Source organism: Macaca thibetana, chromosome 14 (assembly GCF_024542745.1).
Source record: "Macaca thibetana thibetana isolate TM-01 chromosome 14, ASM2454274v1, whole genome shotgun sequence".
NCBI lineage: Eukaryota > Metazoa > Chordata > Mammalia > Primates > Cercopithecidae > Macaca > Macaca thibetana.
In genome coordinates this window covers 64,535,610-64,562,438 of record NC_065591.1, presented here as the reverse complement: position 1 = coordinate 64,562,438, position 26,829 = coordinate 64,535,610, and the positions used below count along the sequence as shown (strand labels likewise).

The following is a 26,829-nucleotide window of genomic DNA, read 5'->3' as shown; positions in this document are numbered from 1 at the left end:
CAAAGAGAGAATTCAAAAAACAGCAAGAAAAAAGCATGCAGTCACCTGTCAAGGAACTGCTGTAAGACTAATAGCAGATTTCTCAGCAGAAACCTTTACAGGCCAAGAGAGAATGGGGTGATATATTCAAAGTGCTGAAAGAAAAAACAAACAAACAAACCTGCCAACCAAGGATACTGTGTTCAGCAAAATTATCCTTTATAAATGAAGGAGAAGTAAATTCTTTCCCAGACAAGCAAAAGGTTAGGGAATTCATCACTAGTAGACTGCCCCTAAAATATTAATATTGGAAGTTGTTCTCCATAAACTGTATAAATATATTTAATTTTTTCTAGTATGACTTTGTTTTTTGAGATAGTTTTCACTCCATCACCCAGGCTGGAGTGTGGTGGCATGATCTTGGTTCACTGCAACCTCCACCCACCTGCTGGGTTCAAGTGATTCTCATGCCTCAGCCTGCCGAGCAACTGGGATTACAGGTGCACATCACCACACCGGGCTAATTTTTGTCTTTTTAGTAGAGATGGAGTTTTGCTATATTGGCCAGGCTGATCTCGAGCTCCTGACCTCAAGTGATCAGCCCACCTCAGCCTCCCAGACTGCTGGGATTACAGGCATAAGCCACCACACCCAGCCTGTAGTATGATTTTAAATTGTCCCTTTGTTTTTATTTTTTACCAACAGTGCGTGTAATCAGTCTTTTAAATTGTTTGCCTATCTGATGATACATGCAGCATTTAATGTCATTAAACAGCCTCAATTTGCATTAGACTTTTGTAGCACTACTTTCTCTTCGACTTTTTTTTTTTTTAATATGAGGACAGGTTTTCATTCCTTTCTATGTAAATGTGTCTCAAAAGTCTCTCAACTCTCTAATGACTCTTTTAAGTAAGCTTATTTATATTCCTGCCTTTAAATCTTGTCTATGAACTGGTAATAGTAATATATTTTTATTAACTTTTCAACTTGGGAAACAAAAAACTGCCTCTAATTTTACCTTCTTTGTAGATCTCCTCATATCTGGAATGTTAAGTAGCTGCTTGTTTGCATGTGATTTCTCTCTTTCACAATTCCATCTGCTATAATGACACAAACTGTATCTTTATGTCTTTGTAAAATAGACCTACTGTCACTCCCCTGTGTGAAAATCTTCTATTGTTTCTCCTTGCCAATGGGATAAATTTAAATTTCTTTTTATGATATTCAAAACCATGAAGAAAGCTGGCACCAAATTATCTCTCTACTTATCTCTGACCATTTATCCTTTCATCCTTGGTTTTCTAACCCTTGGGCACCTCAGTTGTAGTTGTATTTCAGTTCTTATCAACACCTCAACTGGACTAAAAGCAGTCTTTTTCCCTGCTTTTATTTCTGTTACCCAGAAATATTCTCCCTTTCTACTACTAATAACAACTGTATATAAACATTTATTAAAACACTATTCTTCTTGTTATTAGTTACTATATATATTATTCTTAGGTTATGAACTTAATCACATTTTCTTTTCTTTGTTTTGAGACAGTCTCGCTGTCGCCCAGGCTGGAGTGCAGTGGTGCAGTCTTGGCCCACTGCAACGTCTGCCTCCCGGGCTCAAGCAAGTCTTGTGCCTCAGCCTCCTGAGTAGCTGGGATTACAGGTGTGCACCACCATGCCCTGCTAATTTTTGTATTTTTAGTAGAGATGGGGTTTTACCATGTTGGCCAGGCTGGTGGCAAACTCCTGGCCTCAAGTGATCTGCCTGCCTCAGCCTCTCCAGTTGCTGGAATTACAGGCTTGAGGCACTGCACCCAGCCATTAATCACATTTTCCTTAGTTGTCTTGAGATGTGATGCTAGTAGAAAGATGTATTTCTAAGCCTAGGGAAGACCTATGGTTTTGTTTGTTATATCTTAAACACTTTTTACTTTGAGATAATTGTAGCTACACATGCAGTCGTCAGAAATAATAAATACCAAGAGTGCTCTTACATTCCCCACCCAGTTCACCCAGTGGTAGTATCTTGCATAACTGTAGTACATTATCACAACCAAGAAATTGATACTGATACAGTCATCCAGCCTAATTCAGAATTTGTTAGTTTTATACACATTCATTTGTGTGTATATAAGTGTGTGCACATTGAGTTCTGTGCAGTTTTACCACATTTGTAGCTTTGTGTGACCTCTTCCACACTTAAGATCTTGCTAAGAATTTAACAGTTAAGAATTTCTTGATTTCTTTCTTTTCTTTTTCTTTCCTTCCCGCCCACCTTTTCTTTCTTCTTTCCTTTCTTTCAAAACAGGGTCTCACTTTTGCACCCAAGCTGGAGTGAACTGGCTCACTGTAGCCTCAAACTCTTGGGTCCAAGTGGTCCTTCCACGTCACCTCCTGCGTAGCCACCACTACCACCATGCCTGGCTAATTTTAAAATTTTTTTGTAGAGATGAGGTTTTGTTATATTGCCCAGGCTGGTCTCAAACTCCTGGCCTCAAGCGATCCTTCTGCCTCAGCCTCTCAAAATGCTGGGATTACATATGTGAGCCACTGTGCCTAGCCTTGATTTATTTCTTAATGAGAAATTTCTTCTGGTAAAGTTTTCTAGGTTTTCCTAGACATCTTGTATGATATTCATATAAGAAATAGTTCACAGCGTGAACTTAGGTGGTATATGGATGAATGGTTTTGTATTTTACTAGTTATAACCTAATTATTATGGCAAGTATTTTTCAGTTAGAATAGTGATATAAAGTCGTAAGATATGTGTATTTTAGTTTAAAAGGTTAGTCATTTTAACAAAAATGATAAGTAAATAATGGTACAGAAGATAGGAGACAAAAATAGTAGAGGATGTATACCAAGGACTTAGGATACATAAGTCTTGGTATAAACTATTTCAGAATGAAGAGACCCTTTTTAATGTTCAGCATTGTTACTGAGACTAAGAACAATCTTATGTCAGCAAAAGAACAGAGGTTTGGGAGCCAGACACATTTGGGTTCAAATCTAGGCTCCATCATTCCCTCCTCTCCTCCTCCAGTAAATATGTATTGAGTGCCTGCTATGCCATACCCTGTGCCAAACATACAGCAGTAAATGAAACAAAGCTTCTGCTGCGTGGAGCCTACATTCTAATGAGGGAAGACAAACAGTAAACAGGTGAATAATTAAACATATATACCAATTGGCGATAAGAACAGTAAGCATAGTAGGGAGACTACAGAGGGCCAAGAAGTGATTGCACAGCAGTTGCTGTACTGTGCAGAGCACAGGTGTTGTGGGACAAGGCAGAAGCAGAGAGGGCAGGTAGGAGACTGTTGTAGTAATCTAGGCATAAGGTAAGGGTGGCTCAAAACAGGGTAGTCACAGTGGAGGAGACTGGCAGTAATTAAATTCCATGGTATTTTTTAAGTCTAGCAAACAGGATTTATATATATATACACACACACACACACACACATATATGTACACACACTTTAAGTTCTAGGGTACATGTGCGTAACGTGCAGATTTGTTACACATGTATACATGTGCCATGTCAGTGTGCTGCACCCATTAACTTGGCATTTACATTAGGTGTATCTCCTAATACTATCCCTCTCCATTCCCCCCGCACCACGACAGGCCCCAGTGTGTGTTCCCTACCCTGTGTCTAAGTGTTCTCATTGTTTGATTCCCACCTGTGAGTGAGAACATGCGGTGTTTGGTTTTCTGTCCTTGCAATAGTTTGCTCAGAATGATGGTTTCCAGCTTCATCCATGTCCTTACGAAGGACATGAACTCATCCTTTTTTATGGCTGCATAGTATTCCGTGGTATATATGTGCCACATTTTCTTAATCCACTCTATCATTGATGGACATTTGGGTTGGTTCCAAGTCTTTGCTGTTGTGAATGGTGCCACAATAAACATACGTGTGCATGTGTCTTTATAGCAGCATGATTTATAATCCTTTGGGTATATACGCAGTAATGGGATTGCTGGGTCAAATGGCATTTCTAGTTCTAGATCCTTGAGGAATTGCCACACTGTCTTCCACAATGGTTGAACTAGTTTACAATCCCACCAACAGTGTAAAAGTGTTCCTGTTTCTCCACATCCTCTCCAGCACGCAAACAGGATTTCTTGATGGAGCAGATATGAGAGAGAAATGAGGAATCAGTGCTGATTCCAGGGCTTTGGGTTTGAGCCAACTACTAGAAGGTTTGAGTTACTGTCAATGAGATGAAATAGATAGATTGCCAGAACAGGTTTTAGGGAAATCAAGAATTTAGTTTTATACATGTTAGGTGTAAGATGCCTACTAAATATCCAAGTTGGATATGTTGAACAGGCGCAGTTAGGGTTTAGGGAAGGTGTCTGGGCAGGAATTAAAAATTCAGGAATTGAGCTGAGAGTAGTAGTTCATGCATGTAATCCCAGAACTTTGGGAGGCTAAGGCAGGAGGATAGCTCAAAGCCAGGAGTTCAAGATGCAGATTAAGCAACAAAGTGAGATACCGTTTCTATTAAAAAAAGGAAAATACCAGATGCAGTGGCACATGCCTGTAGGCCCAGTTACTTGGGAAGCTGAGGCGGGAGGACCACTTGAGCTCAGGAGTTTGAGGCTGTAGTAAGCTGTGATCATGCCAGTGCGCTCCAGCGTGAGCAACAGAACAAGACCCTGCCTCTTTAAAAAAAAGAAAAGAAAAAAACTTTAGGAATAGCATATTGATACTCTGTAAAGCCATGAGACGGGATGCCTTTAAAGCCATCTATAGAGTGAGATCATCTAAAGAGTGAATGTAGGTCTGGTGCAGTGGCTCACACCTGAAATTCTAGCACTTTGGAAGGCTGAGGTGGGAGGATTGCTTGAGCCCAGGAGTTTGAGGCTACAGTCAGCTATGACTGTGCCACTGCACTACCACCTGAGTGACAGAGCAAGACCTTATCTTTAAAAAGAAATAACAAAATAAAAATTTAAAAACAATTTTCAGCAGAGTGAATGTAGTTAGAGAAGAGAAGAAGCCTGGGGTCTGACTTGAGGGCACTCCAGTATTTATGGGGCAATGAGATGAAGAGGAACTGGCAAAGAAGACTAAAGAATGGCTGGTGAGGTAGGAGTAGACCAAGGGAGAGTGATGTCCTGTAGCCAAGTGAAGAAAACATTTCAAGAAGGATGAAGTAGGTCAGTGTTGCTGATAGGTCGAGTAATAGAATCAAGACTTGAACTATTTGGACTAGCCATAGGAAGATCTTTGATGACTTTGGCAAGCAATTTCAGAAAAGTGGTAGACACTAAAGTCTGATTTGGATAGAACTGAGAGACCCAGAGAAGAGAAAGTAGAAACACTAATTTTAGACAATTCTGGAGAGAAATGGAGGTTTGATGGAGATTTTTCAAATGGAGATATTATAGCGTGTTTGCTCACAAGAATGCTCCAGTAGAGAGGGAAAAACTGACATTGTAGAGTTTTGAATTGATATTCTTAAGTGAGAGGTTGTATAATATAGTGTAAATTTGAGGAGTTGGCCTTCAGAGCATGGGTAGTTCATGGAAGTAATAGGAGGATTGGCAGAATGTATGGGTGCAGAGACAAGGAGTTTGGCAGATGTGGTGGGAACATATGGACATTGCCCTGTGATACTGCCACTGTTGGCTACAAGTGTGTTCGTATTAGAGGTTTGAGAAGAGAGAAGTTGGGAAATAATTGTGTAGAAGGGTGGTTGAATGAATGGATTAAGGAAATATAGTACCCTTGCTGGGTATCACTAAGGGGTTACTAGCATTCATTTGACATCAATTTAAAATGCGACCAGGCAACGTAATTATCTTTTTCTTCAGCCACATTCTTCTGTATACTTTGGTATAATCTTAGCAGTTTTAGATTTAACCAAGGTAGGAGCTTGTAGGTTATAAAGGTGGAAAGAGAAAGAGGCAAGGGTAATAAGGGCATACATAAGGGATTGATTATAAGGGTAGACCATGAAACCTAGACTGGGTAATGAACTGAAAAGGGAGATCATGAGAGGGGCAAGAGACAATGGAAAGGGGGTAGGACCAAATGGATTGTGGGTTCTTATAGGATTGAGTAATTGTTGGACTCAGAATTCTAAAGGATGTGAGTAGAATCAGGAGGTGTTGGTCAGAAATCAGAAGATTGAACTTGGGATGAGAGCAAAGCAGTAGTTATTAGTAATGGCAAAGTCTAGGTTATGACCATGGAGGTGCTATTTCCTGTTGAGTAGCCTTAGAAAAATTTCATAACCTCTCTGAGCCTCACTTTTCTCCCCTGTAAAATGGGAATAATACCTATCTTATAGAGTTATGATGAGGATTAAATGATATGATAAATGTAAAATACATAACATAGTGCTTACCATGAGATATGTAGAATGGCAAAGTACCGTGTATGCTTGATACTTTTTTTTTTTTTTTGGAGATGGAGTCTCATTCCATTGCCCAGGCTGGAGTGCAATGATGCCATCTTGGCTCACTGCAACCTCTGCCTTCCAGGTTCAAGCGATTCTCCTGTCTCAGCCTCCTGAGTAGCTGGTGGGGTTATAGGCGCCAGCCACAATGCCTGGCTAATTTTTGTATTTTTAGTAGAGACGGGATTTCACCATGTTGGCCAGGCTGGTCATGAACTCCTGGCCTCAGACAGTCCGCCTACCTCGACCTCCCAGAGTGCTAGGATTACAGGCATGAGCCACCACGCTGGCTGATACTTTTCTTATCCTTCAAAATTGCTTCATATGAAACCTGGTGCCTGGTGAAATAAAAATTTTTTAAAAATCACTCTATGACCCGTGATTATTTTTCCTTAATTGGAATGAAAAACACCACTACCATTGGGAATACCACTATTATGTTAACAAGAAGTGCTTCTATTTCTGTTACAATTCTGCTACTGTTACTGTTTATTCATTTAAAAGAATCTGTGTATTGTGAATTTTCATATCATTTGCATTTAATTTTTAAAATAACCCTGTGAGGTAAGTGGTGCAGGAATATTTGTTATTTCTCCATTTGCCAGTTGAGGAAATGAAAGTATAGTGAAGTGTGCTGCTTATAATTATTTTGTTAAAACTAGAACTTGAACTTAGGTCTTCTGACTGGTGACTGAATTCTGTGCTTTTCATGGTATATCAGTGTTCAGGATATGTTTCCCTGCTATAAATCTGCTAAACTCTAAAGGTCTCTTTTTAAACTATCTTTTTAATGAAAGGATTTGTCTGTACAGTCTTCATAGTTAATACATTCATCCATTCATTTATTTACTCATTCAACACATATTATTGTAATCATTCTTTATTTGCTAGACCCTAGGAATGCAATAGGAAGACATACACTCCTGCCTTCATAGCGCTTTCACTATAGTGAGAGGGACAGACGTTAATAAACAATTGCATTAAAATATTTATAATTGAAAGAAAAGTGCTGGAGCTGTGAACAAATGACAAAGAGTAACTTGATTGAGTTTGGGGGTTGGCTTGGTGGTGATCATGAAAGACTTCCCAAAGGAAGTTACATTTAAACTGAGATTGGAAGGGCGAACAGCTATTACCTAGGAGAAGGGATAAAGAGAAGAGGGTGTTAACACTGAGAGAAGAACGTGGATGAATGGTCTCTCCCTCCCTCTCTTTCTTCCTATCACAATTCATAATAGTTTTTTTTTTTTTTTTTTTTTTTTTTTTTAAGACGGAGTCTTGCTCTGTCGCCCAGGCTGGAGTGCAGTGGCCGGATCTCAGCTCACTGCAAGCTCCGCCTCCCGGGTTTACGCCATTCTCCTGCCTCAGCCTCCCAAGTAGTTGGGACTACAGGCGCCCGCCACCTCACCCGGCTAGTTTTTTGTATTTTTTAGTAGAGACGGGGGTTTCACCGTGTTAGCCAGGATGGTCTCGATCTCCTGACCTCGTGATCCGCCCATCTCGGCCTCCCAAAGTGCTGGGATTACAGGCTTGAGCCACCGCGCCCGGCCCATAATAGTTCTTTTTCATTGTCTTCATTATTTTAAAATATATTTTAAGTATAAATTAGTAGTTACAAATCGTAGTACTGAATTTTTATCTCAGTGCATTCTTCAAGTAAATCAATTGTTGGAACTGCTTAGAAGGGAGAGCCTGCGGTGAGTTTACATTGCAAGTTCCATTGGTTGTCATGCAGTGAGGCCATGGAGGGCGTTCATTTTGCTGTTCTTAACTTCATCAGTGCTTTTATGCTGACAGTTTTTGCTGGTGCAACACACTGAATCTTTCCAAAGGGATAGTGATACACCTCTGCCTAAATAATGACTATTTCCATCTAAACTGATTCATCTGGTACGTTACATGAACTAATTTGTAAGACTCCATGGTTGAAAACCATAGTTTATCAAGTTTTTTTCTTTACTTCTAAATAAGATAGGAACTCAGGCAATTTTTCCTTTTCTTCTACACTGTCATCTGTTGACCACAGTGAGCATTCTGTATAGCATGTGGTCCCACATTTTGCTGTGGTTGAAAATCTATATGGATTTCCCACAAAAGGGAAATCTCAGGAGAGGAATATTATAATATATCAGAATTTCACTTTAAGGACTCATTTTAAAAAATAAAGCACTACCATTGTTATAAGTTATTGATTGTGTATATAAATAGTGTAGGAGCATGCTAGAATTGACTAAGGCATTTAGCAAGTAGGAAAGAAAGTTGAAGAGGAAATTGGCTAGAAAAAGCAAAGGATTAATAATTCCTTGACTTGACTGAGATTGCTGAGCACATTTATCAATCAAAGGAGATGGGACTTGCTTAGAATGAATCCAAAGCACAGTGTGATGCTAAGCATTGTTATAACAGGAAGACAGATGTAGAGCAAACAATATTATAGATTTATTTTGTCAGACAGAATAGACTTTGCATGCACATAAACAGTTGTTCATGATATATTTTTCCAGCTGCGTCAGTTTGAGTAATATGATGTCATTGAAAGACAATATACTATATATAGAGGTACCCAATCTTTGTCTTGTATCTCAGTAGTGCCACCTTCTTTTTATATGACCTAAAGTGATACTTTAAAATCTCTCTGGGCCTCAGTTACCTTATTAGTAAAATTAGGAAAATACCTTAATGAAGTAATAAAACTTGATACTCATAATTATGACCTTGTGACAGCAAAAGACTTGGAGAGTCTGAAATATTCACTGATTTTTATAGTATGAGCTTTGTAATTCTTGTAGCACTTTACTCCATTGTTAAGAATAGCTAATGAATCAAAACTCCCTATTGCTGAGCTATAAGAGGAATAGAGTATATGCCATGTTGCTTCTTACATGTGTTGAAATATTGCCCATAAGCCAGTATAAATACATTAAAGAAGACATTCATGTATTCTGTCAGTGCTACCCTGTGAGCGAAAGGTTAGCCAACTTTTTCTTACTGTTCCCTGCCTAATGCTTTTCTATCCCTCTTTGAATTTAGGAGCATGTATCCCGTTTGGAAATCTTTTCTCGAGGGAACAATGCAGGTAGCCCAGTCTCGGATGAATATATGTGAAAACTATAAAAACTTCATTTCTGAGCCTGCAAGGACAGTGAGAAGCTTAAAAGAACAGCAACTAAAAAGGGTATTGTTTTTATTTCTGCTCTTATATGCATTTTAATATCTCAGCGCTACATTTGTAATCTGTAAGATTATGCTAAATCTTATTTAAAACTTTATATGGTCCTGTATGTTTTCTAGTTGACATTTTACTAGGATTTTCTGATTTCAACATGTTCTCATTAAGTACTATGTTTTATTAACTGCTAAAAGTGAATATAATTCAAATCCGTGAACATTCAAGAAGCTCAGTAAATATTTTTTAGAAATACCACTTTTCGGCATAATTCATGTACATAGATCTACTTAGTTTCACAATATCGGCATAGTTTGGTGTATATTAGAATAGTTACAAGGTTATTAATCCCACTGATTCTTCAAAAAAGTTTACATTAATTTGTCTTACTTTCAACTTGACCCATTTTGTATAATTAAAGGAAATTGACACATTTTGACTAAATATAAAAAACTTATTTTAAAAACCCTGTTGGACTCTAAACTTTATATGGGTTACACATGAGTAAATGTTTTCAAATGGATGTATTTTATTACACAGAAATAAAACATTCATAGGAAAATGGCATTGCTTAATTTGACTTTTTAGAAAAGTTGGCTGTTGAATAGGCGATTGAATTGCATTCTTTTGGAAATAGAGTTACAAAAATTGAGAGTATCGTTATACCTAATAAGTAATTAAAATTTTTTGTGAAAGTATTAATACTTTAGAAAATATTAAAGTAAAAGAAAGAAAATATTAAAGTAATTATTTAGGGAAATAATATTTTGGAAGCCATCCAGTGTTTTGATTCTAATTGTAATTTGGATTTTCAGAACATTTTTACAAACACCTTTCCCACCCAAAACCCCTCAATTTTCCATTTGCCAAAGATGATTCTAGTGGCTTGAAATCAGTATGTTAAATGTATATGTGTCTTTATGTAAAACGTTAATTTCTTTAGAGCACTCACCTAATATTAGTCAGTTAACATATTTGTATAAGAATGCTTGTGTTTTATCTTTGCCAAAAAATACCTCTTTCAAAACAAACATAGTGAGTAACCTATGTGGTCACTGGCCAGTGATTTTGAGTTGGAAGAAAGTTGTGTGTGTGTGTGTGTGTGTGTGTGTGTGTGTGTGTGTGTGTGTGTGTGATTGTGCAGAAAGTAGGTGGAAGGTAGGGGCAGAGAATTAATACTAGTATAACTTCCCAACCAGGAGGAAATACTGCATTTCAAATTTCCGGTGCATTCGTCACATTTAATTGAATTACTGGAAAGTTCCACCTTACTCAGTATCAGAATATTCTGAGAGTTTAACTACCTCTGGTTCTTTTCTCTTCCATTGATGAAGTAGTCTTAGACTTGAATTTAATTGACATTCCTGGGCAAAGAATGTTTGGTAAGGCCGGGTGCAGTGGCTCACACCTGTAATCCCAGCACTTTGGGAGGCCGAGGTGGGCGGATCACGAGGTCAGGAGATCGAGACCATCCTGGCTAAAACGGTGAAACGCCATCTCTACTAAAATACAAAAATTAGCTAGGCATGGTGGCATGTGCCTATAGTCCCAGCTACTTGGGAGGCTGAGACTGGAGAATTGCTTGAACCCGGGAGGTGGAGGTTGCAGTGAGCGGAGATTGTGCCACTGCACTCCAGCCTGGGCGACAGTGAGACTGTCTAAAAAAAAAAAAGAAAAACAAAATCTTTGGTAAGATTCAACAAATGCTCATGTCTGTGAATTAACTTGTTTTATATTATAGCTGATAATCTATTTATGTTACATCTAAGCAATTGTTAAATATTCAGTACATATTGGGTAAATCTGTCAGGACTCTGAGATAGCAAATGACAGAAACCTCCTTCAAACTGTTCAAGCCAAGAAGGGAATGTATCTGCTTGTATAACTGAAAGTTGAAGGACTTCAAGCATGGATGGATCTAGGGGTTCAAATGATGGTATTAGAATTCAGACTTTCTTTCCATCCATTAGCTCTGCTTTTCTGAACGGCTTCACTCACTAACAACTCTCTCCACATGGTAACCCCCAATGTGCCAGATTCATAAATCTTAAAGGTAGCAATCCCAGATTTTTCTTTTTCCCGAATGACCAGAGTTGTTTTGCATAGCACCTGCATGATTTGGCATTCCTACCAACAGTGCACAAGGGCTCCAATTTCTCTACAGCCTTGCCGACATTTGTTATCTTTTTTTAAAAAAATAGCTTCCTAACAGGTGTGAGGTAATTAATATTTTACTGTGGCTTTGATCTATATTTCACTGATGGTTAATGATATTAAGCAATCTAATATTCTTTAATATCAATTTTTCCCTCCACTATTAGCTTCTTACTTTTTAAATCCTATATTCTTTTAGTAATTACCTTAGAGAATCTAATATGCCTCCCTAACTTATTACATTATCTTGAATCATTAATTTTACTATTCTCCAAACCTTGTTCCATATTACCTTTTTTTTTTTTGAGACGGAGTCTTGCCTTGTCACCCAGGCTAGAGTGCAGTGGCGTGATCTCATTGACTGCAGCCTCTGCCTCTCAGGCTCAGGTGATCCTTCCACCCCAGTCTCCTGAGTGGTTGGGATTACAGGCGTGTACCACCACGCCTGGCTAATTTTATTGTGTTTTAGTAGAGACAGGGTTTCACCACGTTGGCCAGGCTGGTCCTGAACTCCTGACCTCATGTGATCTGCCCACCTCAGCCTCTCAAAGTGCAGGTTTTACAGGCATGAGCCACCTCGCCTGGTCCAAATTAACTTATTACAGTCTACCTTGAATTAGTATTTTACCACCTCATGAACAATATAAAAATCTTCTAGCAAGATAATTCTATTTAACTCCCATTTATGACTTTTTGGCTGTTAGACCTTTTGCCTCTGTTCATATGTCTTTTCTACTTTTTTAGCATTTTCTGTTTTCCACCCTTTTTTCTCTGTGTACTTCAATCTGAATATTTAACAAGTTTGTTAATATACTGTTCTACTATTTTGAATCTGCTTTAAAAACTCATATTTTGGGGACGGGAGTGATGGCTCACACCTGTAATTTCAGCACTTTGAGAGGTCGAGGTGGGAGGATCATTTCAGTTCAAGATCAGCCTGGCCAACATGGTGAAATCCTGTCTCTACAAAAAATGCAAAAATTAGCCAGGTGTGGTGGTTCATGCCTGTAGTCCCAGCTACTTGGGAGGTTGAGGCAGGAAGATCACTTAAGCCCAGGAGGTAGAGATTACAGTAAGTCGAGATCATGCCACTGCACTCCAGCTTGGGTGACAGAGGGAGACCCTTTCTCAAAAACAAAACAGAAAACCTCATCTTTTGGAATCTTAATGTACTTTTCAGTTCCAGGATTTTTATTTGACTTTTAAATAATACATTCCATGTTTCTGGTACAGTTCTCCATGTTTTTCCTTTATCCTCTTAAACATGTTACTACTAATCTCTGTTGTATAATTTCACTATCTTAATTGCCTGTAGGTCTCTTTTAACTGCCTGCGGTTTTTCTTGATTTTTGGTTATTTGGATCTTCTGTTTGGTTATGACTCACAATGTTGGACATTATGAATAAAAATTATAGAGGCTCTGGAAGATGTTATTTCCAAAGAGGGTTAAGCTTTCTTCTGGCAGGCAGATAGAATGCTATTAGATCACCTTGGTTCTCCGTTAGGATCTCTGGTTTTAGGCTTTTTAGGGCTATTCTGTTTCACTTACTCCTAGAGTTTTAACTGAAAGGTTAAACTAGGTTGCTTACCAAGACCCTTCTACTTTGACAAGACTTGAACTCTAACCTTTGTCTTCTCAATGTCATGTAGCTGCTCTGATGCTCTGATCTCTGCTCACTCTTTAGCCTCTCGGCTACTGTTCTCCACTGGATTTCTTGGCATTTCACCCAACACCTGCTTTTTAGAAGTTGTCTGTTAACCGAAGGGGAAATTGCATACAGACTTTTGGACTTACTTTTCTGCAGTACCCCTCTTTCTAGACCCTTACCTCTCAAGTTCCTGTTCTTTTGGCATCCCTAAACTCCAACCTCTGTCCCCCCAGTCTAGTAAGAATGCCACTTTCTGTTTCTGTCCTATTTCTTTATACTGTGATTCAACAAATGCCCTGAGAAAAAAGCCAAGTTGAATTTAAGACTTACCTTGGTGTATTCCTCTTCTCCCATGTGTCTTAGTCCTTTAAGTCCAGTGTATGGTTGTGGTCTTTAATGCTGGCAGTTTTTAAAAAACGCATTTTGTCCAACTTTTACACTTTCCAGACTAGAGAAAGGTAGTCTGATCCAAGTTGTTCTGTTATGATCAGAACCAATCTGACTTAAAATTCTTCCTCTGTAACATTTTAAAGTTCATGTTCTTTTTAAGATTTTCTCTAATTTGGCTATTTTATAATGCTTGAAGGATAAACACAGTTATATTACAATTCTGAAGAGCCCCAGTTTATAATGAGGATTATGAGAATTATTACATTTTTCAAAATTATTTTCTATATGTTGACATTTACTTAAAAATTAGAACAAGAGCCATAATAATTTAAGGCTTTTTGCCATTCTTATGTTTACTTAACCATACTTTTGTCCGTATCTTTCTCATGTATACTAGAGTTTACTTACCTTCCTTGAAATATTGTGGTTCACATTTGTGTAACACTTTAGAGTTTGCAGACTGCTACTATATCCATTATAGTCTCATTTGATTTTTATACAACCCTGATAGTATTTAAGTATTATTATTTTACAAATGATAAAATTAAAGCTAAAAATATTAAAGAGACTTAGGTAGTAAATAACAGAGTGGGAACTTGAATATACTACTACTTCCTAATTCCAAATCCTATACAATGCTTTTAAAACAAAGCTTAATATTGAAACAGGTTTATAGAAAAATACATGTAAATGCCTTCACCATAGTAGACTACTTAATTCTCTTACTCCTTTTATCTTCATTCTCTCAGTTTCCTAATTTTTCATGTTTCTACATAACCTTTATGTTTATTATTTTTTATTATTTTGTGAATTTTTCCATTCTGCTTTCTTTAATCTTACATCTGGTTTTGGACATTACCCTTAAGTCTACAGTAAAAATTAACTTTTTATATTTTTTTCTTAGGATAAATTTCCAGGGCATTATTACTGGGTTAGAGAACCTAATCATTTATAGGACTTTGATGTGTTGGCCCAGGTTACTTTTATTTTTATTCTTATATTCAAATTATTAGCAAGTTTATTATTGTGTCTGTGTCATACTCAGAGACTATACTTTTAACTTCTTTTTTTTTTTTTTTTTTTTGAGACAATTTTTCTCTGCTCTGTCACCCATGCTAGAGTGCGGTGGCATGAACATGGCTCACTGCAGCCTCAATCTCCAGGGCTCAAGTGATCCTTCCACCCCAGCCTCCCAAGTAGTTGGGACTACATGTGCTTGCCACCACACCTGGCTAATTTTTGTACTTTTTTTGTAGAGATGAGGTTTCACTATGTTGTCTCGAACTCCAGGGCTCAGGATATCTCACTTTCTCAGCCTCCCAAAGTGCTAAAATTACAGGTGTAAGCCACCGCACCTGGCCCAGTTTCTGGTTCTTAATATCGAATTGTAGCCATGAAGCCTGCTTTTAGCTCTTCACACCTGCAAACACAGTGTTATTAGGATGTTCAGCACTTCTTTATGGGAGTGTCACGTTGTCATCATATCATTTATTAAACAAAAGCTTTGTATTTGATAAGTACTATTACAATTTAGGGGGAAAGACAACTTTTCTTTCTGCAAGATAAAAGCTTACTTTTAGTTTATATATAATGAAATACTATTCAGTGATAAAAAGGAATGAAGTACTGATACCTGCTACAACTTGAATGAACCCTAAAAATGTTTTGTAAGTGAAAGAAGTGAGACACATAAGGCCACATATTATCTGATTCCATTTGTACTAAATATCCCAAATAGGAACTCCATAGAGACAAAAAGTAGATTAATTGTTGTTAGAGGTGGGGAGAAATGAGGAGTGACAGCTAATGGATACAGAGTTTCTTTTGGGGGTAAGAAAATGTTTTGGAATTCAAGGAGAGTGATGGTTGAACAACCTTGTCACCACTGAATTGTATACTTTAAAAAGGTGAATTTTGTTGTATGTGAACTATATGTCAGTTTTTTAAAGCTTACTTTTAAGATAAACTGTGTCTATAAGAGACTTTTGAAACATGGTCATCACAGAACTAGGGTACACACTTTAATGGGTTGCATGGTAAATGGTATCACATCCTTGCCGTGTGACTCGGAATAAATTATTTAACATCTGAGTCTATTTTCTCATCTTAATGGGATCACTACTACTACTACTACTACTACTACTACTACCACTACCACCTTTTCCATAGAGTTGTTTCAAGGACTAAATATGATAATGCCAGTAAAGTGCGAAACATAGCACTTGTGCAGTGCCCACAAGGGGTCTTTTTAGAAGTAATAAGCATTCAGACTCCCGTGGCTGTCATAGGCCACACCTGACAAGAGGTTTACTGAGAAGGACAGAGTACAGGGAACACAATGTGTCAGTAGGGAAGCATCTAGCATCAATGGGATTAATTCTCCCACTATTGTATGTCTCAGTCCACGTAGCCAACCAGTCATTCTGTTTGGTCCTCCAAGTGGCAGGTCTAGGACAAGGGAGTAAGACTCACATTTGCAGGGCCAGTTTTAGCCCCTAAAGGAGACTAAAATTTTTTTACAACAACTCTATAGACAGAGCTTCCAGGGTCCTGTAAGGGACATGTCCAGATACACCATACTCACAGAAGCCCAAAGCAATGGCTTTTCTATCAGATATTTATAGTTAATTTTTAGCTTATCTCAAATTGATGCAGTTTGCCTACCAGGGTTTATAAGCAATGTTGCCTAACAACACAGCTGACATTGTGTCTTCTCATCAGGTTTCTATTGAAACACAGATCTAGAAAGTTGAGCAAAGGCCCAGTTTCATGCAGAGGGGAAAAGTTTTGTTTTATTTTGTGTTTTTTTTTTTTAACCTTTTCCTTCACAGACTAACACTTATTAAGTGCTTAATAAATATGAGTGGTTATTTTGCTTTTATCTGTCCATGCAGAATCTTCTAGATCTCTCATCCCCTGTAGTCCTTTCTTAACACCTAGCAGTTTCTGGGAAAGTCTGGCCTGTATGTCATATGGTTAAGTTTATCCTTTTTTTATCCTGGTTCTTCTGATATCCTTGCCCTCCTCCACACTATTCACCCTTGCACAATAATCCCTCACCAATGTGTCCTTCTGCTTTGCTGAGCTTTTGTCAATCTCTGCCAGTGCTGTTTCAGGCTTAGAAGTTTTTAGATGTGACTGCTCTAAGCTGGCCTCAGGCTGGTGAAACTTCTCAGTGGTTTGTTTCAAAGTGGGGTCAATCTCCTTTGGATACTCAGAAGGGTCCTGAAGCAGTATTGCTTTGGCCCCAATGTGTTATAAGAGTTAATTGACTAAACGTTGTTTTAGTTGTTACGTCCATCCCTTTTCCTCGAATGTATATGTGTATCCAAGGAGTTGGGCAGGGGATGGTTTTGAGTAATAATTGTTATGTGGTACCCAGGTTTCCTGCTTCTCTTGTTCACCTTGGACTTACCAAGTCAGACTACTCAGGGGTCACTCCCTCTTGTCTAAGGGGTGAATTCTTCAGTACCCCTTGCACTATCAGTTACCCAAACATAGAGACTTTATTAAGATGATGGGGAAATACAGAATTACCTTATTCTTTTGCTTTTATTATCACAGTATCTCCAACAGTAAGAACATGTTTTGTAGTTGCTCTTCCATGTCTTACCTTAATGTCAGTCATCAGCAGCACTCGGGTTATTTCTCAATGTATAGTTGTTAGGCAAACTGTGACACTGTTTGATGTGTAGTACTTGAGATGGAAATACCAGGATTTTAAATCACAGGATTTTAATTTGCAACTTGAAGGACACTGAAAGTACTGACTTTTCTCCTGGGTTTCCATCCTGAAGGCATAGTGTATAGTCCTTAGGATGAAGCCATTTTCTGTAAGCCTGAAAACTAAAATCATAATGATTGTACTTTTGTATTTTATAGTGTGTGGACCAGTTGACAAAGATCCAAACTGAATTACAAGAGACAGTGAAAGATTTAGCTAAAGGCAAAAAGAAATACTTTGAGACTGAACAGATGGCTCATGCAGTACGAGAGAAAGCTGACATCGAGGCAAAGTATGTGTTTTAACATTTCTGAGAAAATAATTATGCAAATAAATGTTATTGTTGCTAATAGTTTGTTCTCTATTAGTAGTGAGCATGGACCTATTCTCAGGTAGTGGTGGTTTCATTTGACCTACATATGTTATATACTTTAGGTCACTTTTTTTAATTGGCTGATTTTTATCTGAATTAATATAGCAAAATGGGAATATTAGATTAGTCAGTTTTTCACATTAAATTGAATTTTGAAAAAGAAGGTAAATGAACATTATATTTACAGACTTGAAAGCTTATCAAAAGCCTAAAGTCACTGCTGTGGTATCTGAATATCAGGGTTTAAGAGCCTCTTTTTTCTCATGCTGGACTCTCAATCAGTTGTAGTTGGAAATCCCTGTGATCCTCAAGATGCCACTGAAGGTCCATGAACACATCAAGTGAACAAGAGCACTGACCTCCATGTAGAAACCCTGCCCCAGGCACTGTTTTTTTCTTTTACACAAAAATCTAGCATATATATATATAATTTTTCATGTATGCTTTAGCAATTGTATGAATTTCCCTTTCAATGTATGTGAATTATAAGACCTTTTTTTTTAAAGAATAAGTAGGAAAAGAAGGAACTGGCAACTGGTAATAGAAGGTGATATAAAGCAAGCAGTGTAATAGAGATTTTTGCAATGACAATTTAAGGCAAGATAAAAAGTTGATGAGAAAAAGCATGTTATAGAATTGGACTCTGAAGAGGTCTGTGAGAAGGAGAGCTGAGACTCTGGTTCAGTGTGCTGACTGATGCAAAATCTAGGAGTCTGAACTCCTAGTCACAAACTCAGAAAGTCTTTGAACACTTGTACAAACAGACCAGCAAGGAAGGGGGTGTCTTTCTAATACGGTTTTTATGCACAAGAAATATAAGCAAGCTTATAAGCAACTTGTGAAAATTCAGGGGCTCCCTGGTTTATCAACGGCTAGTGAGTATTCATGAAGGACTTGATGTTATAGGAAAGCACATTTAATATTTCCCTAGTTTATTTTACTGTATTTATTGTTTTATTCTTTGAACATACAAATATTTCCTGTACTTTTATAGAATCAATGAACCCATCATCTCAATAAGACCTGAAGTTTTTATATTAGATCTCCATTGGGAATATACTGTCATAGTCATTTTTAGAAACTTGTTTTCTTAAACTTTCAGAGATCCCAGAACAGAGAATTGACAGATTTGTAAAGAATGTATAAACACCTAATTTAGCCACAGCCCACAGGATGAACATGAGCACAGTGGAGGGCTGTTTCTGAGAAATGGGGATTTGATAGGGTCTAGTTCATAGAGCTGATCACAAGGAATTGCCTTCTAACATGACCCAAATTCGGAGGGGATACAGCAAGCTAGACACACTAGTGTTAACTTTTCAACTATAGAGTAAGGAATGCCTCTTTATCTTCATTTATTTGCTCTTTGTTGAATACTTTATATTGGGTACAGTGAGTACAGAGATTAGTAAGGTAAGCTTTGTGCCCTCAAGGAGTTTAAGGCCTGGAATTAGAAACTAAAAGAAATTAAGTGTCTAAAGTCACTTAATATTAACTAATAACTTATTTGCAGTAGTGATGTGAAAACACTCTTAGGAAAGCATAGAAAATATAGAGGTTAATTTTGCCGAATGATAAAGGAAAGCTTTATAGAAGAGGTGATGTTTGGATAGAATCTTGAGGAATGAGTATAAATTTTCTAAGTAGAGTTGAGGAGGAAGATCAGGAAGGGGAAGTTAAACTGTACTACCTATAGTTTTGATAGATGATTTGACAGATGGTGTGGAGATGCACGCCTTAGGAGAGACCATAGAAGGAAGAGGGATACAATTTGAAGGAGATGATGAATTTCATTTTGGATATGTTTATTCTGAAGAGCGTGGGAAACACGGGTGAATATGTTTGGAAGGTAGTCAAATATCTGGCACTTAAATGAGAATTTGGGCCTCAAGATCTTGCTTTGAGGGTCAGTTGCCTATCAGATGGTAGTTACAAGAAGAAAATTATGTATAGAATAGATGAGAAGTTGAGTTTGGAACCCCAAGGGACATAAATTTTGAAGGGTAGGTGGTAAAGAGTAGCACACGGTATAGTTCATTATTTTGTAGTGTTTGGGTGTAAAAATCCTGCCTTATTTTTTCTAGATTGCAATCTTTGAGAACAGGTACTATCTTATTCTATCTATCACTAATACCTACCTTAATACTGCACAAGAAGTATATTAGGATTAGGAAATAAAGCAGAAGCCAGAAACTTAAAACCTTATATTGGAAGATCTACATGCAACTCAGCCTATTTGGATAATGACTAAAAAAAGGAGAACTGGGAATATCTCCAAACACAGTCTTATTCTGAAAAGGCTTTCTCAGAGATTTGAGTTTGTGGCCTTTACTTTTCTAGATAAAATGAACAGGAATATGATTAATAAAAAAAAATTATGAGATATGACTATGACAAGGTAAAAAATAACAGGGATCTTTTAAACCCAATTTTTTTAATAGTTGGGAAAGTAGTTGGGCTGCATATGTGTTCAACCCTGAATGTTTTCTCTTGTTAGAAAAATAAGAGGCTGCTTTTCCTATCCTCTTCACACTGGCTTTGCAAAGACTAACTGCTCCATCATCTAGTCCCAAACTGGGCAGCAACTTTACTTCATGAGGCACGGCTGCCAGCACATGTATTGAATTCTCCCATGGAAATCACCGTGACACTGAAGTCAAGACAAACATTGCAGCTTTAAAAAAAAAAATCACTGGTCCTGGGAGTGTTGCTTGTTTCCTAGCATTTGTCTGTTGACTTTCTCCATATGGTTTTCTCTAGCTGTTTGGGTAAAATCAACATGTTTGTACTACTGATTGTTAGATTATGGTTATTCTCCCAAACTGAAAAAGGATCAAGGGAGATAAGAACACAGAGTGGGAGAAGATTACATCATACAGAGCAGAGAGTCCCAGGACTTTCTCAGTAAGTTCAGAATACCCTTTTAGAGCAGAGGAGGCACACAGGCAGGTACCCAAACAAGAAGTACTTTTAATGGGGGAAATAATAGAAGTAAGGACTTCATAGAGCCTGTTGATTGGATTATTGCATTCCTGGTCTTGTTAGAGTCTTTCACACACAGCCCCGAAAGTTTGCTGACGCTTGCGTCCATAGGTTGGTTGTCCCTGGGTCTCTCTAACCTTTGCAGGAACTAAAGTGTGTGAAGTTGTATGGTACTGAGAGAATAGTCTATAGTTTGATGGCTTTTGTTTATTAGGAGACAACAATATATTTTGATTTTTTTTTTTGTCAAGTTTTTTTTGGGGGGGTCATTCTGGTTATTTTTCTTATATTAATCCCAGTATTTCCTGTTTTACCATAATATTAAATTCTTCCTGTAGTAAAATAAAGGAAAATAATCATTACTCTTGGTTTTCCATTTTTTCATTCTTTTTTAGAACAATATCTTCAAAAAAGATTATTTTTAAAATTTAATAATATATTTAATAATTTTATTGTGATATAATTAGATGATTTTATTAAACACAGTTTTCTATTTTTATTATAGATCTAAACTTAGTCTTTTTCAATCAAGAATCAGTTTACAGAAGGCAAGTGTAAAGGTAAGTTTTCAGTAAGTATATTTCACAACTGAGAAACCTCTTAGCTTGTAAAACAGAGGATTGGATCTTTGAGGGTGGAGGTGAATTATTTCTACCTTAGAGAAGCATTCTAAAGTCACTGACTCAGGGAGGAACTTTCCCTCCCAGTTCATGGGGGTTTTTCACCCAGTTGTCAACACCTTGGACACACTTGCTTTTCAAGACTGAATTAGGGATAAGTTTCTATACCTTACCTGCTTAGGTAGCCTGTTGTCTTTAGCTCTTAGTCCAAGAAACTTAACCCGGGGGCTTTGGAAAGCTCTACAAAATCTATTTCATTTAGATTTAGACCCTTGAGTGATATTCTGGGCCAGATGTGAGTGAGTTTTTCCTTTGAAAACTTCACACTGTAGAATGCCTGATTAAGTAAGCTTAGAGACCTGGCTGTGGCTGCCAGGCTTCAAACTAGCATGCAGTTCATCTGGCACATTAGGAGTGCTGATTTTTAGAAAACTATTTTCTAACTCCACTAGATTTACCCATACCTTTGAAGATAAGGTACTTAATTTCAGAACCTTTATTTACTCATTTGAATAAAATGGGCAAAATATTTTTAAGTTATTTACAAAGCTTTAGAAGTATGTTAAGCAAATATTTGAAATTGTTCGTACCCTGTATAACAGTTCTAGTCACTGTTTCATTCCTCAGTAGTGATGAATAATTTTTATATACGTATAAATGTTTTCCCCACATGGTTACCTTTATTCTTGTTGGGGAGCCATTAATTGCAGACTAAGAGTAGGATTCCTGTGTTTTGCAGTACAATATCAATTTGGACTGATTGTGATTATTATTTTTTTTTTTTGCTATGTTTTAGTTAAAAGCCCGGCGATCTGAGTGTAATTCCAAAGCTACCCACGCAAGGAATGATTATCTTCTTACCCTAGCGGCAGCAAATGCACATCAGGATCGCTACTATCAAACAGATTTAGTTAACATTATGAAGGTAATGCAGCTTTTGTATCTATGGTAATTTTACTTCATTAAAAACAAAAACAACTTGAGTTGGATGTTGGGTTTATGGGATTGAATCTATAGAAGAGTAACCAGGCTATGTTGCATCTCTTTGGAATATACTTGTTATTGTTTGGATAGCATCTGTTTCAGATAATTTAGAGTTAATTTTTAGTTCAGAAAATGTTTACAGAGAAGTCACAGTAAAGGATTATAATACTCCCTAGGTGCAGCAAACATTTGTTATTTAGTGGTTATTGATATAGAAGATACAAGAGTGATATAAGAAATAAAATAACTCAAACTGGGAAAATACTTCTGAGCTATTTTATAAGACTCATGTCATGGTTTCAATAAATTATTGAAGCTAGGCAGAATCTTCAGGTATCTTCTGAATCATCAGAGAAAGACTGATATTTTAGCATAATTTTTGTTATATTGTATCTGTATTTTTTGAAAAATGTAAGAAAAGTTTTATGCAAAAGAATATTTCTATTAAAATGTATTTTTATAGTGTATCTCTTAGCCCGAAGTTTTTATTAACTAGAATTTTGGCCACAACTATGTCTAATGATAATTATGAAGCTTTTTTTAATTTTAATTTTTTAGAGACAGGGTCTCACTCTGTTGTCCAGACTGGAGTGCAGTGATGATCACGGCTCACTGCAGCCTTGAACTCCTAGGCTCAAGAGATCCTCTCACCTCATCTTCCTGAGTAGCTGGGATCCAGGTGCATGCTACCATGCCTGGCTCCTTTTTTTTATTTTTAGAAACAGGAGTCTTGCTGTGTTGGCCAGGCTGGCGTCAAACTGGCTTCAAGTAATCCTCCCTCCTAAGCTTCCCAAAATGCTGGGATTACAGGTGTGAGCCTGCTTGGCTATTTTTTATTTCTAAAAAACTTAGATTTTTAAAAAATTTCATTAAGTTTATCCTGAATTTATAGGTAAATTGCACATTACTATTTGATGATTTTGAGCTGCGTATGGGACAAACAAAAGAATATGTTCAGTAACTATCTGAAGATGTCCTCTGGGTGTTACTCTGAAATGCAGATAGATTCGATTACAGTTTGTGTACCCAAACTTGATCTAGCCTTTCCCTGTTTATACCACCTATGATGTGTCTTTAACTTTCACTAAAGTAAAGAGAAGAGGGTAGAGGAAAAGGAAACCTTTTAATCTGTTGCCAGATTTCTCCCTTGTTGCTGGCAGACAAGCTCTGCTTTGGATTGTATCTGTCATTCTTTCCTGTTTTCCCAAAACCCAGACATTTTGTCATTTTCTTTTTTCTTTTTTTTTCAACCCATCCCCCTCAAATGTATTGTTCTTAATGACTGACAAACACACACATTGCTGTAGTTGAATTGCTTAATTTACACATCAGCAATTGTGAATGGGGATGCAGCCAGAGCAGGTGCTCTTTTTTCTATAATAGCTCTGGGAAGGAGGTCAACTCTGGACAGAAACTGCAAGTTATTTCCTTGAAAGTAGAGATGGGACAGTTCCTGGGACCTTCAGGCAAAAACAAGAGTATTGAAGGGAGTCCAATTGGACTAAGAAGTATCCTATTGCAAAACACTTTTTTCTTTCCTTTTTGTTCACTGCCTGAAATCCCCTTTTCCTAGCTTCTGTTATGACTTCTGCTTATTAGAATACAGGTTAGAAAATACAGAGACAAAGAACTGTTTTGTCATCTCTCATGAGAACTCTGCATATATTTTCCATAAAGTATTAGACCTAGAGGTTTAGGTGTTTTAGTATATATATTTTTTGAGACACGGTCTCACTCTGTCATACAGACTGGAGTGCAGTGGCTTGAACATGGCACACTGCATCCTGAACCTCCTGGTCTCAGGGATCCTCTTGCCTCAGCCTCCTATGTAGCCAGGACCACAGGTGCCTGCCACCATACCAAGCTAATTTTTTTTTTTTTTTTGTAGAGACGGGGTCTCACTTTGTTGCCCAGGCTAGTCTTCAACTCCTGGGCTTAAGAGATCCTCCCACCTCAGCCTCCCAAAATACTGAAATTATAGGGGTGAGCTGCTTGGCCTGGCCGGTTTTAATATCATATTAGGTATTACATAGTGCTTCAGACTTACAAGGACCAACAGTTTCAAAGAATGCATTTACTAAAGATGATTTTTAGCACCGCTTGCACTTAAGGTTGTAATTCACTATATCCTATATATGTCTACTATTGTATCAAAGCTGTATATTTTTCCCTATGAATATTTTTAAATGAACATTATATTAGCTTAAGCAACAGCAAAAATCAAATCCTTTTTTTTTTCAATTGCATCTACAGCCAAAAGACTCCGTCTCAAAAATAAATAAATAAATAAATAAATAAATAAATAAACAAACCAGGGAAGGTACATTCTTATTTGGGGGATCTGCTCTCTGCCTAAAGCAAAGAGGAAGTTAAAGGGCTGGCCAGCTCACAGATTAGTATGTGTTCTTGAACTTACTTTGAAGTCTTTATGCATATATTTGATCAGCATTGGGTAGGTTGTGCTTTGGAGTATTCATTTAATGAAACATTGTGGGGTACTAAACTGATTAAAAATAGAGGCAGGGGTTGGTCCCTCCTGCCCCTTAAAAATGAGAAAACATATTTTCAGTTTTCATGTACTGTGCATTAACTGATTTTCTTCCTCATGCTAATTCTGTAGTCTACAGTACTGGAAAATTCCTATCAATCATGCTATTAGCTACTTAGTAAATTTCCACCATTGAATTGACAGTGGCCCTTAGATGCCTTTCTTGAAAATATTTTTTTCTAAATGAATGTTAAGGAGATATCTATTTTTCTGAATTAATGTTAATTGATAATGCCCTATATGGGTAGCTTAAAGGCAGGGTATTTGATTTGTTGGTTTAATCATACACATTTAAGAGCCTCTTACAGCGTGCTAACTACTGAGTTAGGCTTTGGGAAGAGACAAAGATGAGTAAGACACACTGCTCATCCTCAAAGAGCTTGTTATGGTAGAAGAGAGCAAGAGAGAGATATATTTATATAGATGATTGCAAATTAGAGTGATGGAAATCACTTACCACTGGAGGACTGTGGTTAGTTAATAATAATAGCTATCTTTTTTATTGCTTAATATTGCCTTGGCATTATCCTAACCACTTAATACATATTATCCTTTCTCATTTTCTTCATTATCCTTGTTAAAGTTCATAGCTCATTATTTAAATAATTCTCTAACTTATATTCTTATCTTTGCCCTTCTCCAAATGAAATGAAGTGGTAACTCTGATGAGCCCCCGTAACTGGATAATCTGTATCTAAGCAGCCAAGTACTGCTGAAGAAAAGTTTTGACAGAGCAGATTCATGATCATAAATTAATAGGGGAACCAGTGCAGCAGTCTCAACACTGCTTAGATAGCCTACTGTTTTTCCCTAGTTAACTTTTCCTACTATTTTTAACAGTTATTTCAACCACCTCTTTTATGCTTAGCAAGTGGGTTTTCTTCCTAATTTACAGAGACAGTGGAAACCGTTGGAAGGCAGCTTCATTATTGTCCACTATCTGACTTCATCTGTGTTCAAGACTCTTCCAGAGTCTCAGTAGCAGTTGTTCCTGTCTAAAGGTGATCTTTTCACCTCAGCTTTGGATTATATCTCATCCCCTCCTGCCTTCTTAGGGAACAGAACAATTATTTTATGTTCTCTTCGTATTTCCTGGACATTCTTTCTTACATTAGCAGTTGTTATCTTAGTGATAACAACCGTCATTATAACTGTCTTTTGAATTACATTCTTCTGATCTGGACTAGTTGCCCTCTGTGTCAGATGCAAGTATTTATCCTGAGATCTTCCTGTATGTCTCTGTTGTGTTAGATCTTCAGTTTTCTTTATGATATGTCTTATTTTTTCTTTATTTACACTGTCCTTTGGTAGAGCACATCTTCCAGTACCTTCTTGAAAAAGTAGGCATGGGAAGTAAGTTTTTTGAGATACTATGTTTAGAAAATGGCATATTCTGTGCTTGTACTTGGATATAGAATTAAAGCTTGAAAACTCTTGTCATTCAAATATTGGAGTCCATACCTCATTGTTTTCTTGTTTACTGTGTAAGTATTGAGAATCCAAAGTCATCCTAGTTCTTGATTATTCGTATCTGATCTAATTGTTTGTTTTTTCTTTTTTAGAAGTTTATGGAATATTCTCAGTGTACCCTTTGATTTCTTGGATTAATTTTTGCCCTTTGTTTTCTCTTTCTGAAACTTCCCATTATTAAGATATGATGTCTCCTAGCCTGCTTCTTTAAATTTCATTTCTTTCTTATTTTCTGTCCTTGTCATTGTGTTCTACTTTTTGGGTGACTTCTTCAACTTTACAGTTCATTTCTTTTATTGGACTTGTAATTTTTCCATAGTAGTTTTAATGCATGAGGGTTCTGTTTTCTCCACATCCTTACCAGCATGTTTTATTGCCTGTTG

The 26,829-nt window shown here is 37.2% G+C and overlaps 1 protein-coding gene across 1 annotated transcript in view; it reads left to right on the top strand.

Annotated features, from left to right (window-relative positions):
• FCHSD2 (FCH and double SH3 domains 2) overlaps window positions 1-26,829 on the top strand; it is a 339,502-nt gene that overhangs the window by 165,717 nt on the left and 146,956 nt on the right. Inside the window, exons 5-8 of the mRNA XM_050756143.1 lie at window positions 9,417-9,561; window positions 17,628-17,761; window positions 21,330-21,384; window positions 22,241-22,369. Of these exons, the coding sequence (XP_050612100.1) occupies window positions 9,417-9,561; window positions 17,628-17,761; window positions 21,330-21,384; window positions 22,241-22,369 (463 nt within the window). The remainder of the gene's footprint in view (window positions 1-9,416; window positions 9,562-17,627; window positions 17,762-21,329; window positions 21,385-22,240; window positions 22,370-26,829) is intronic.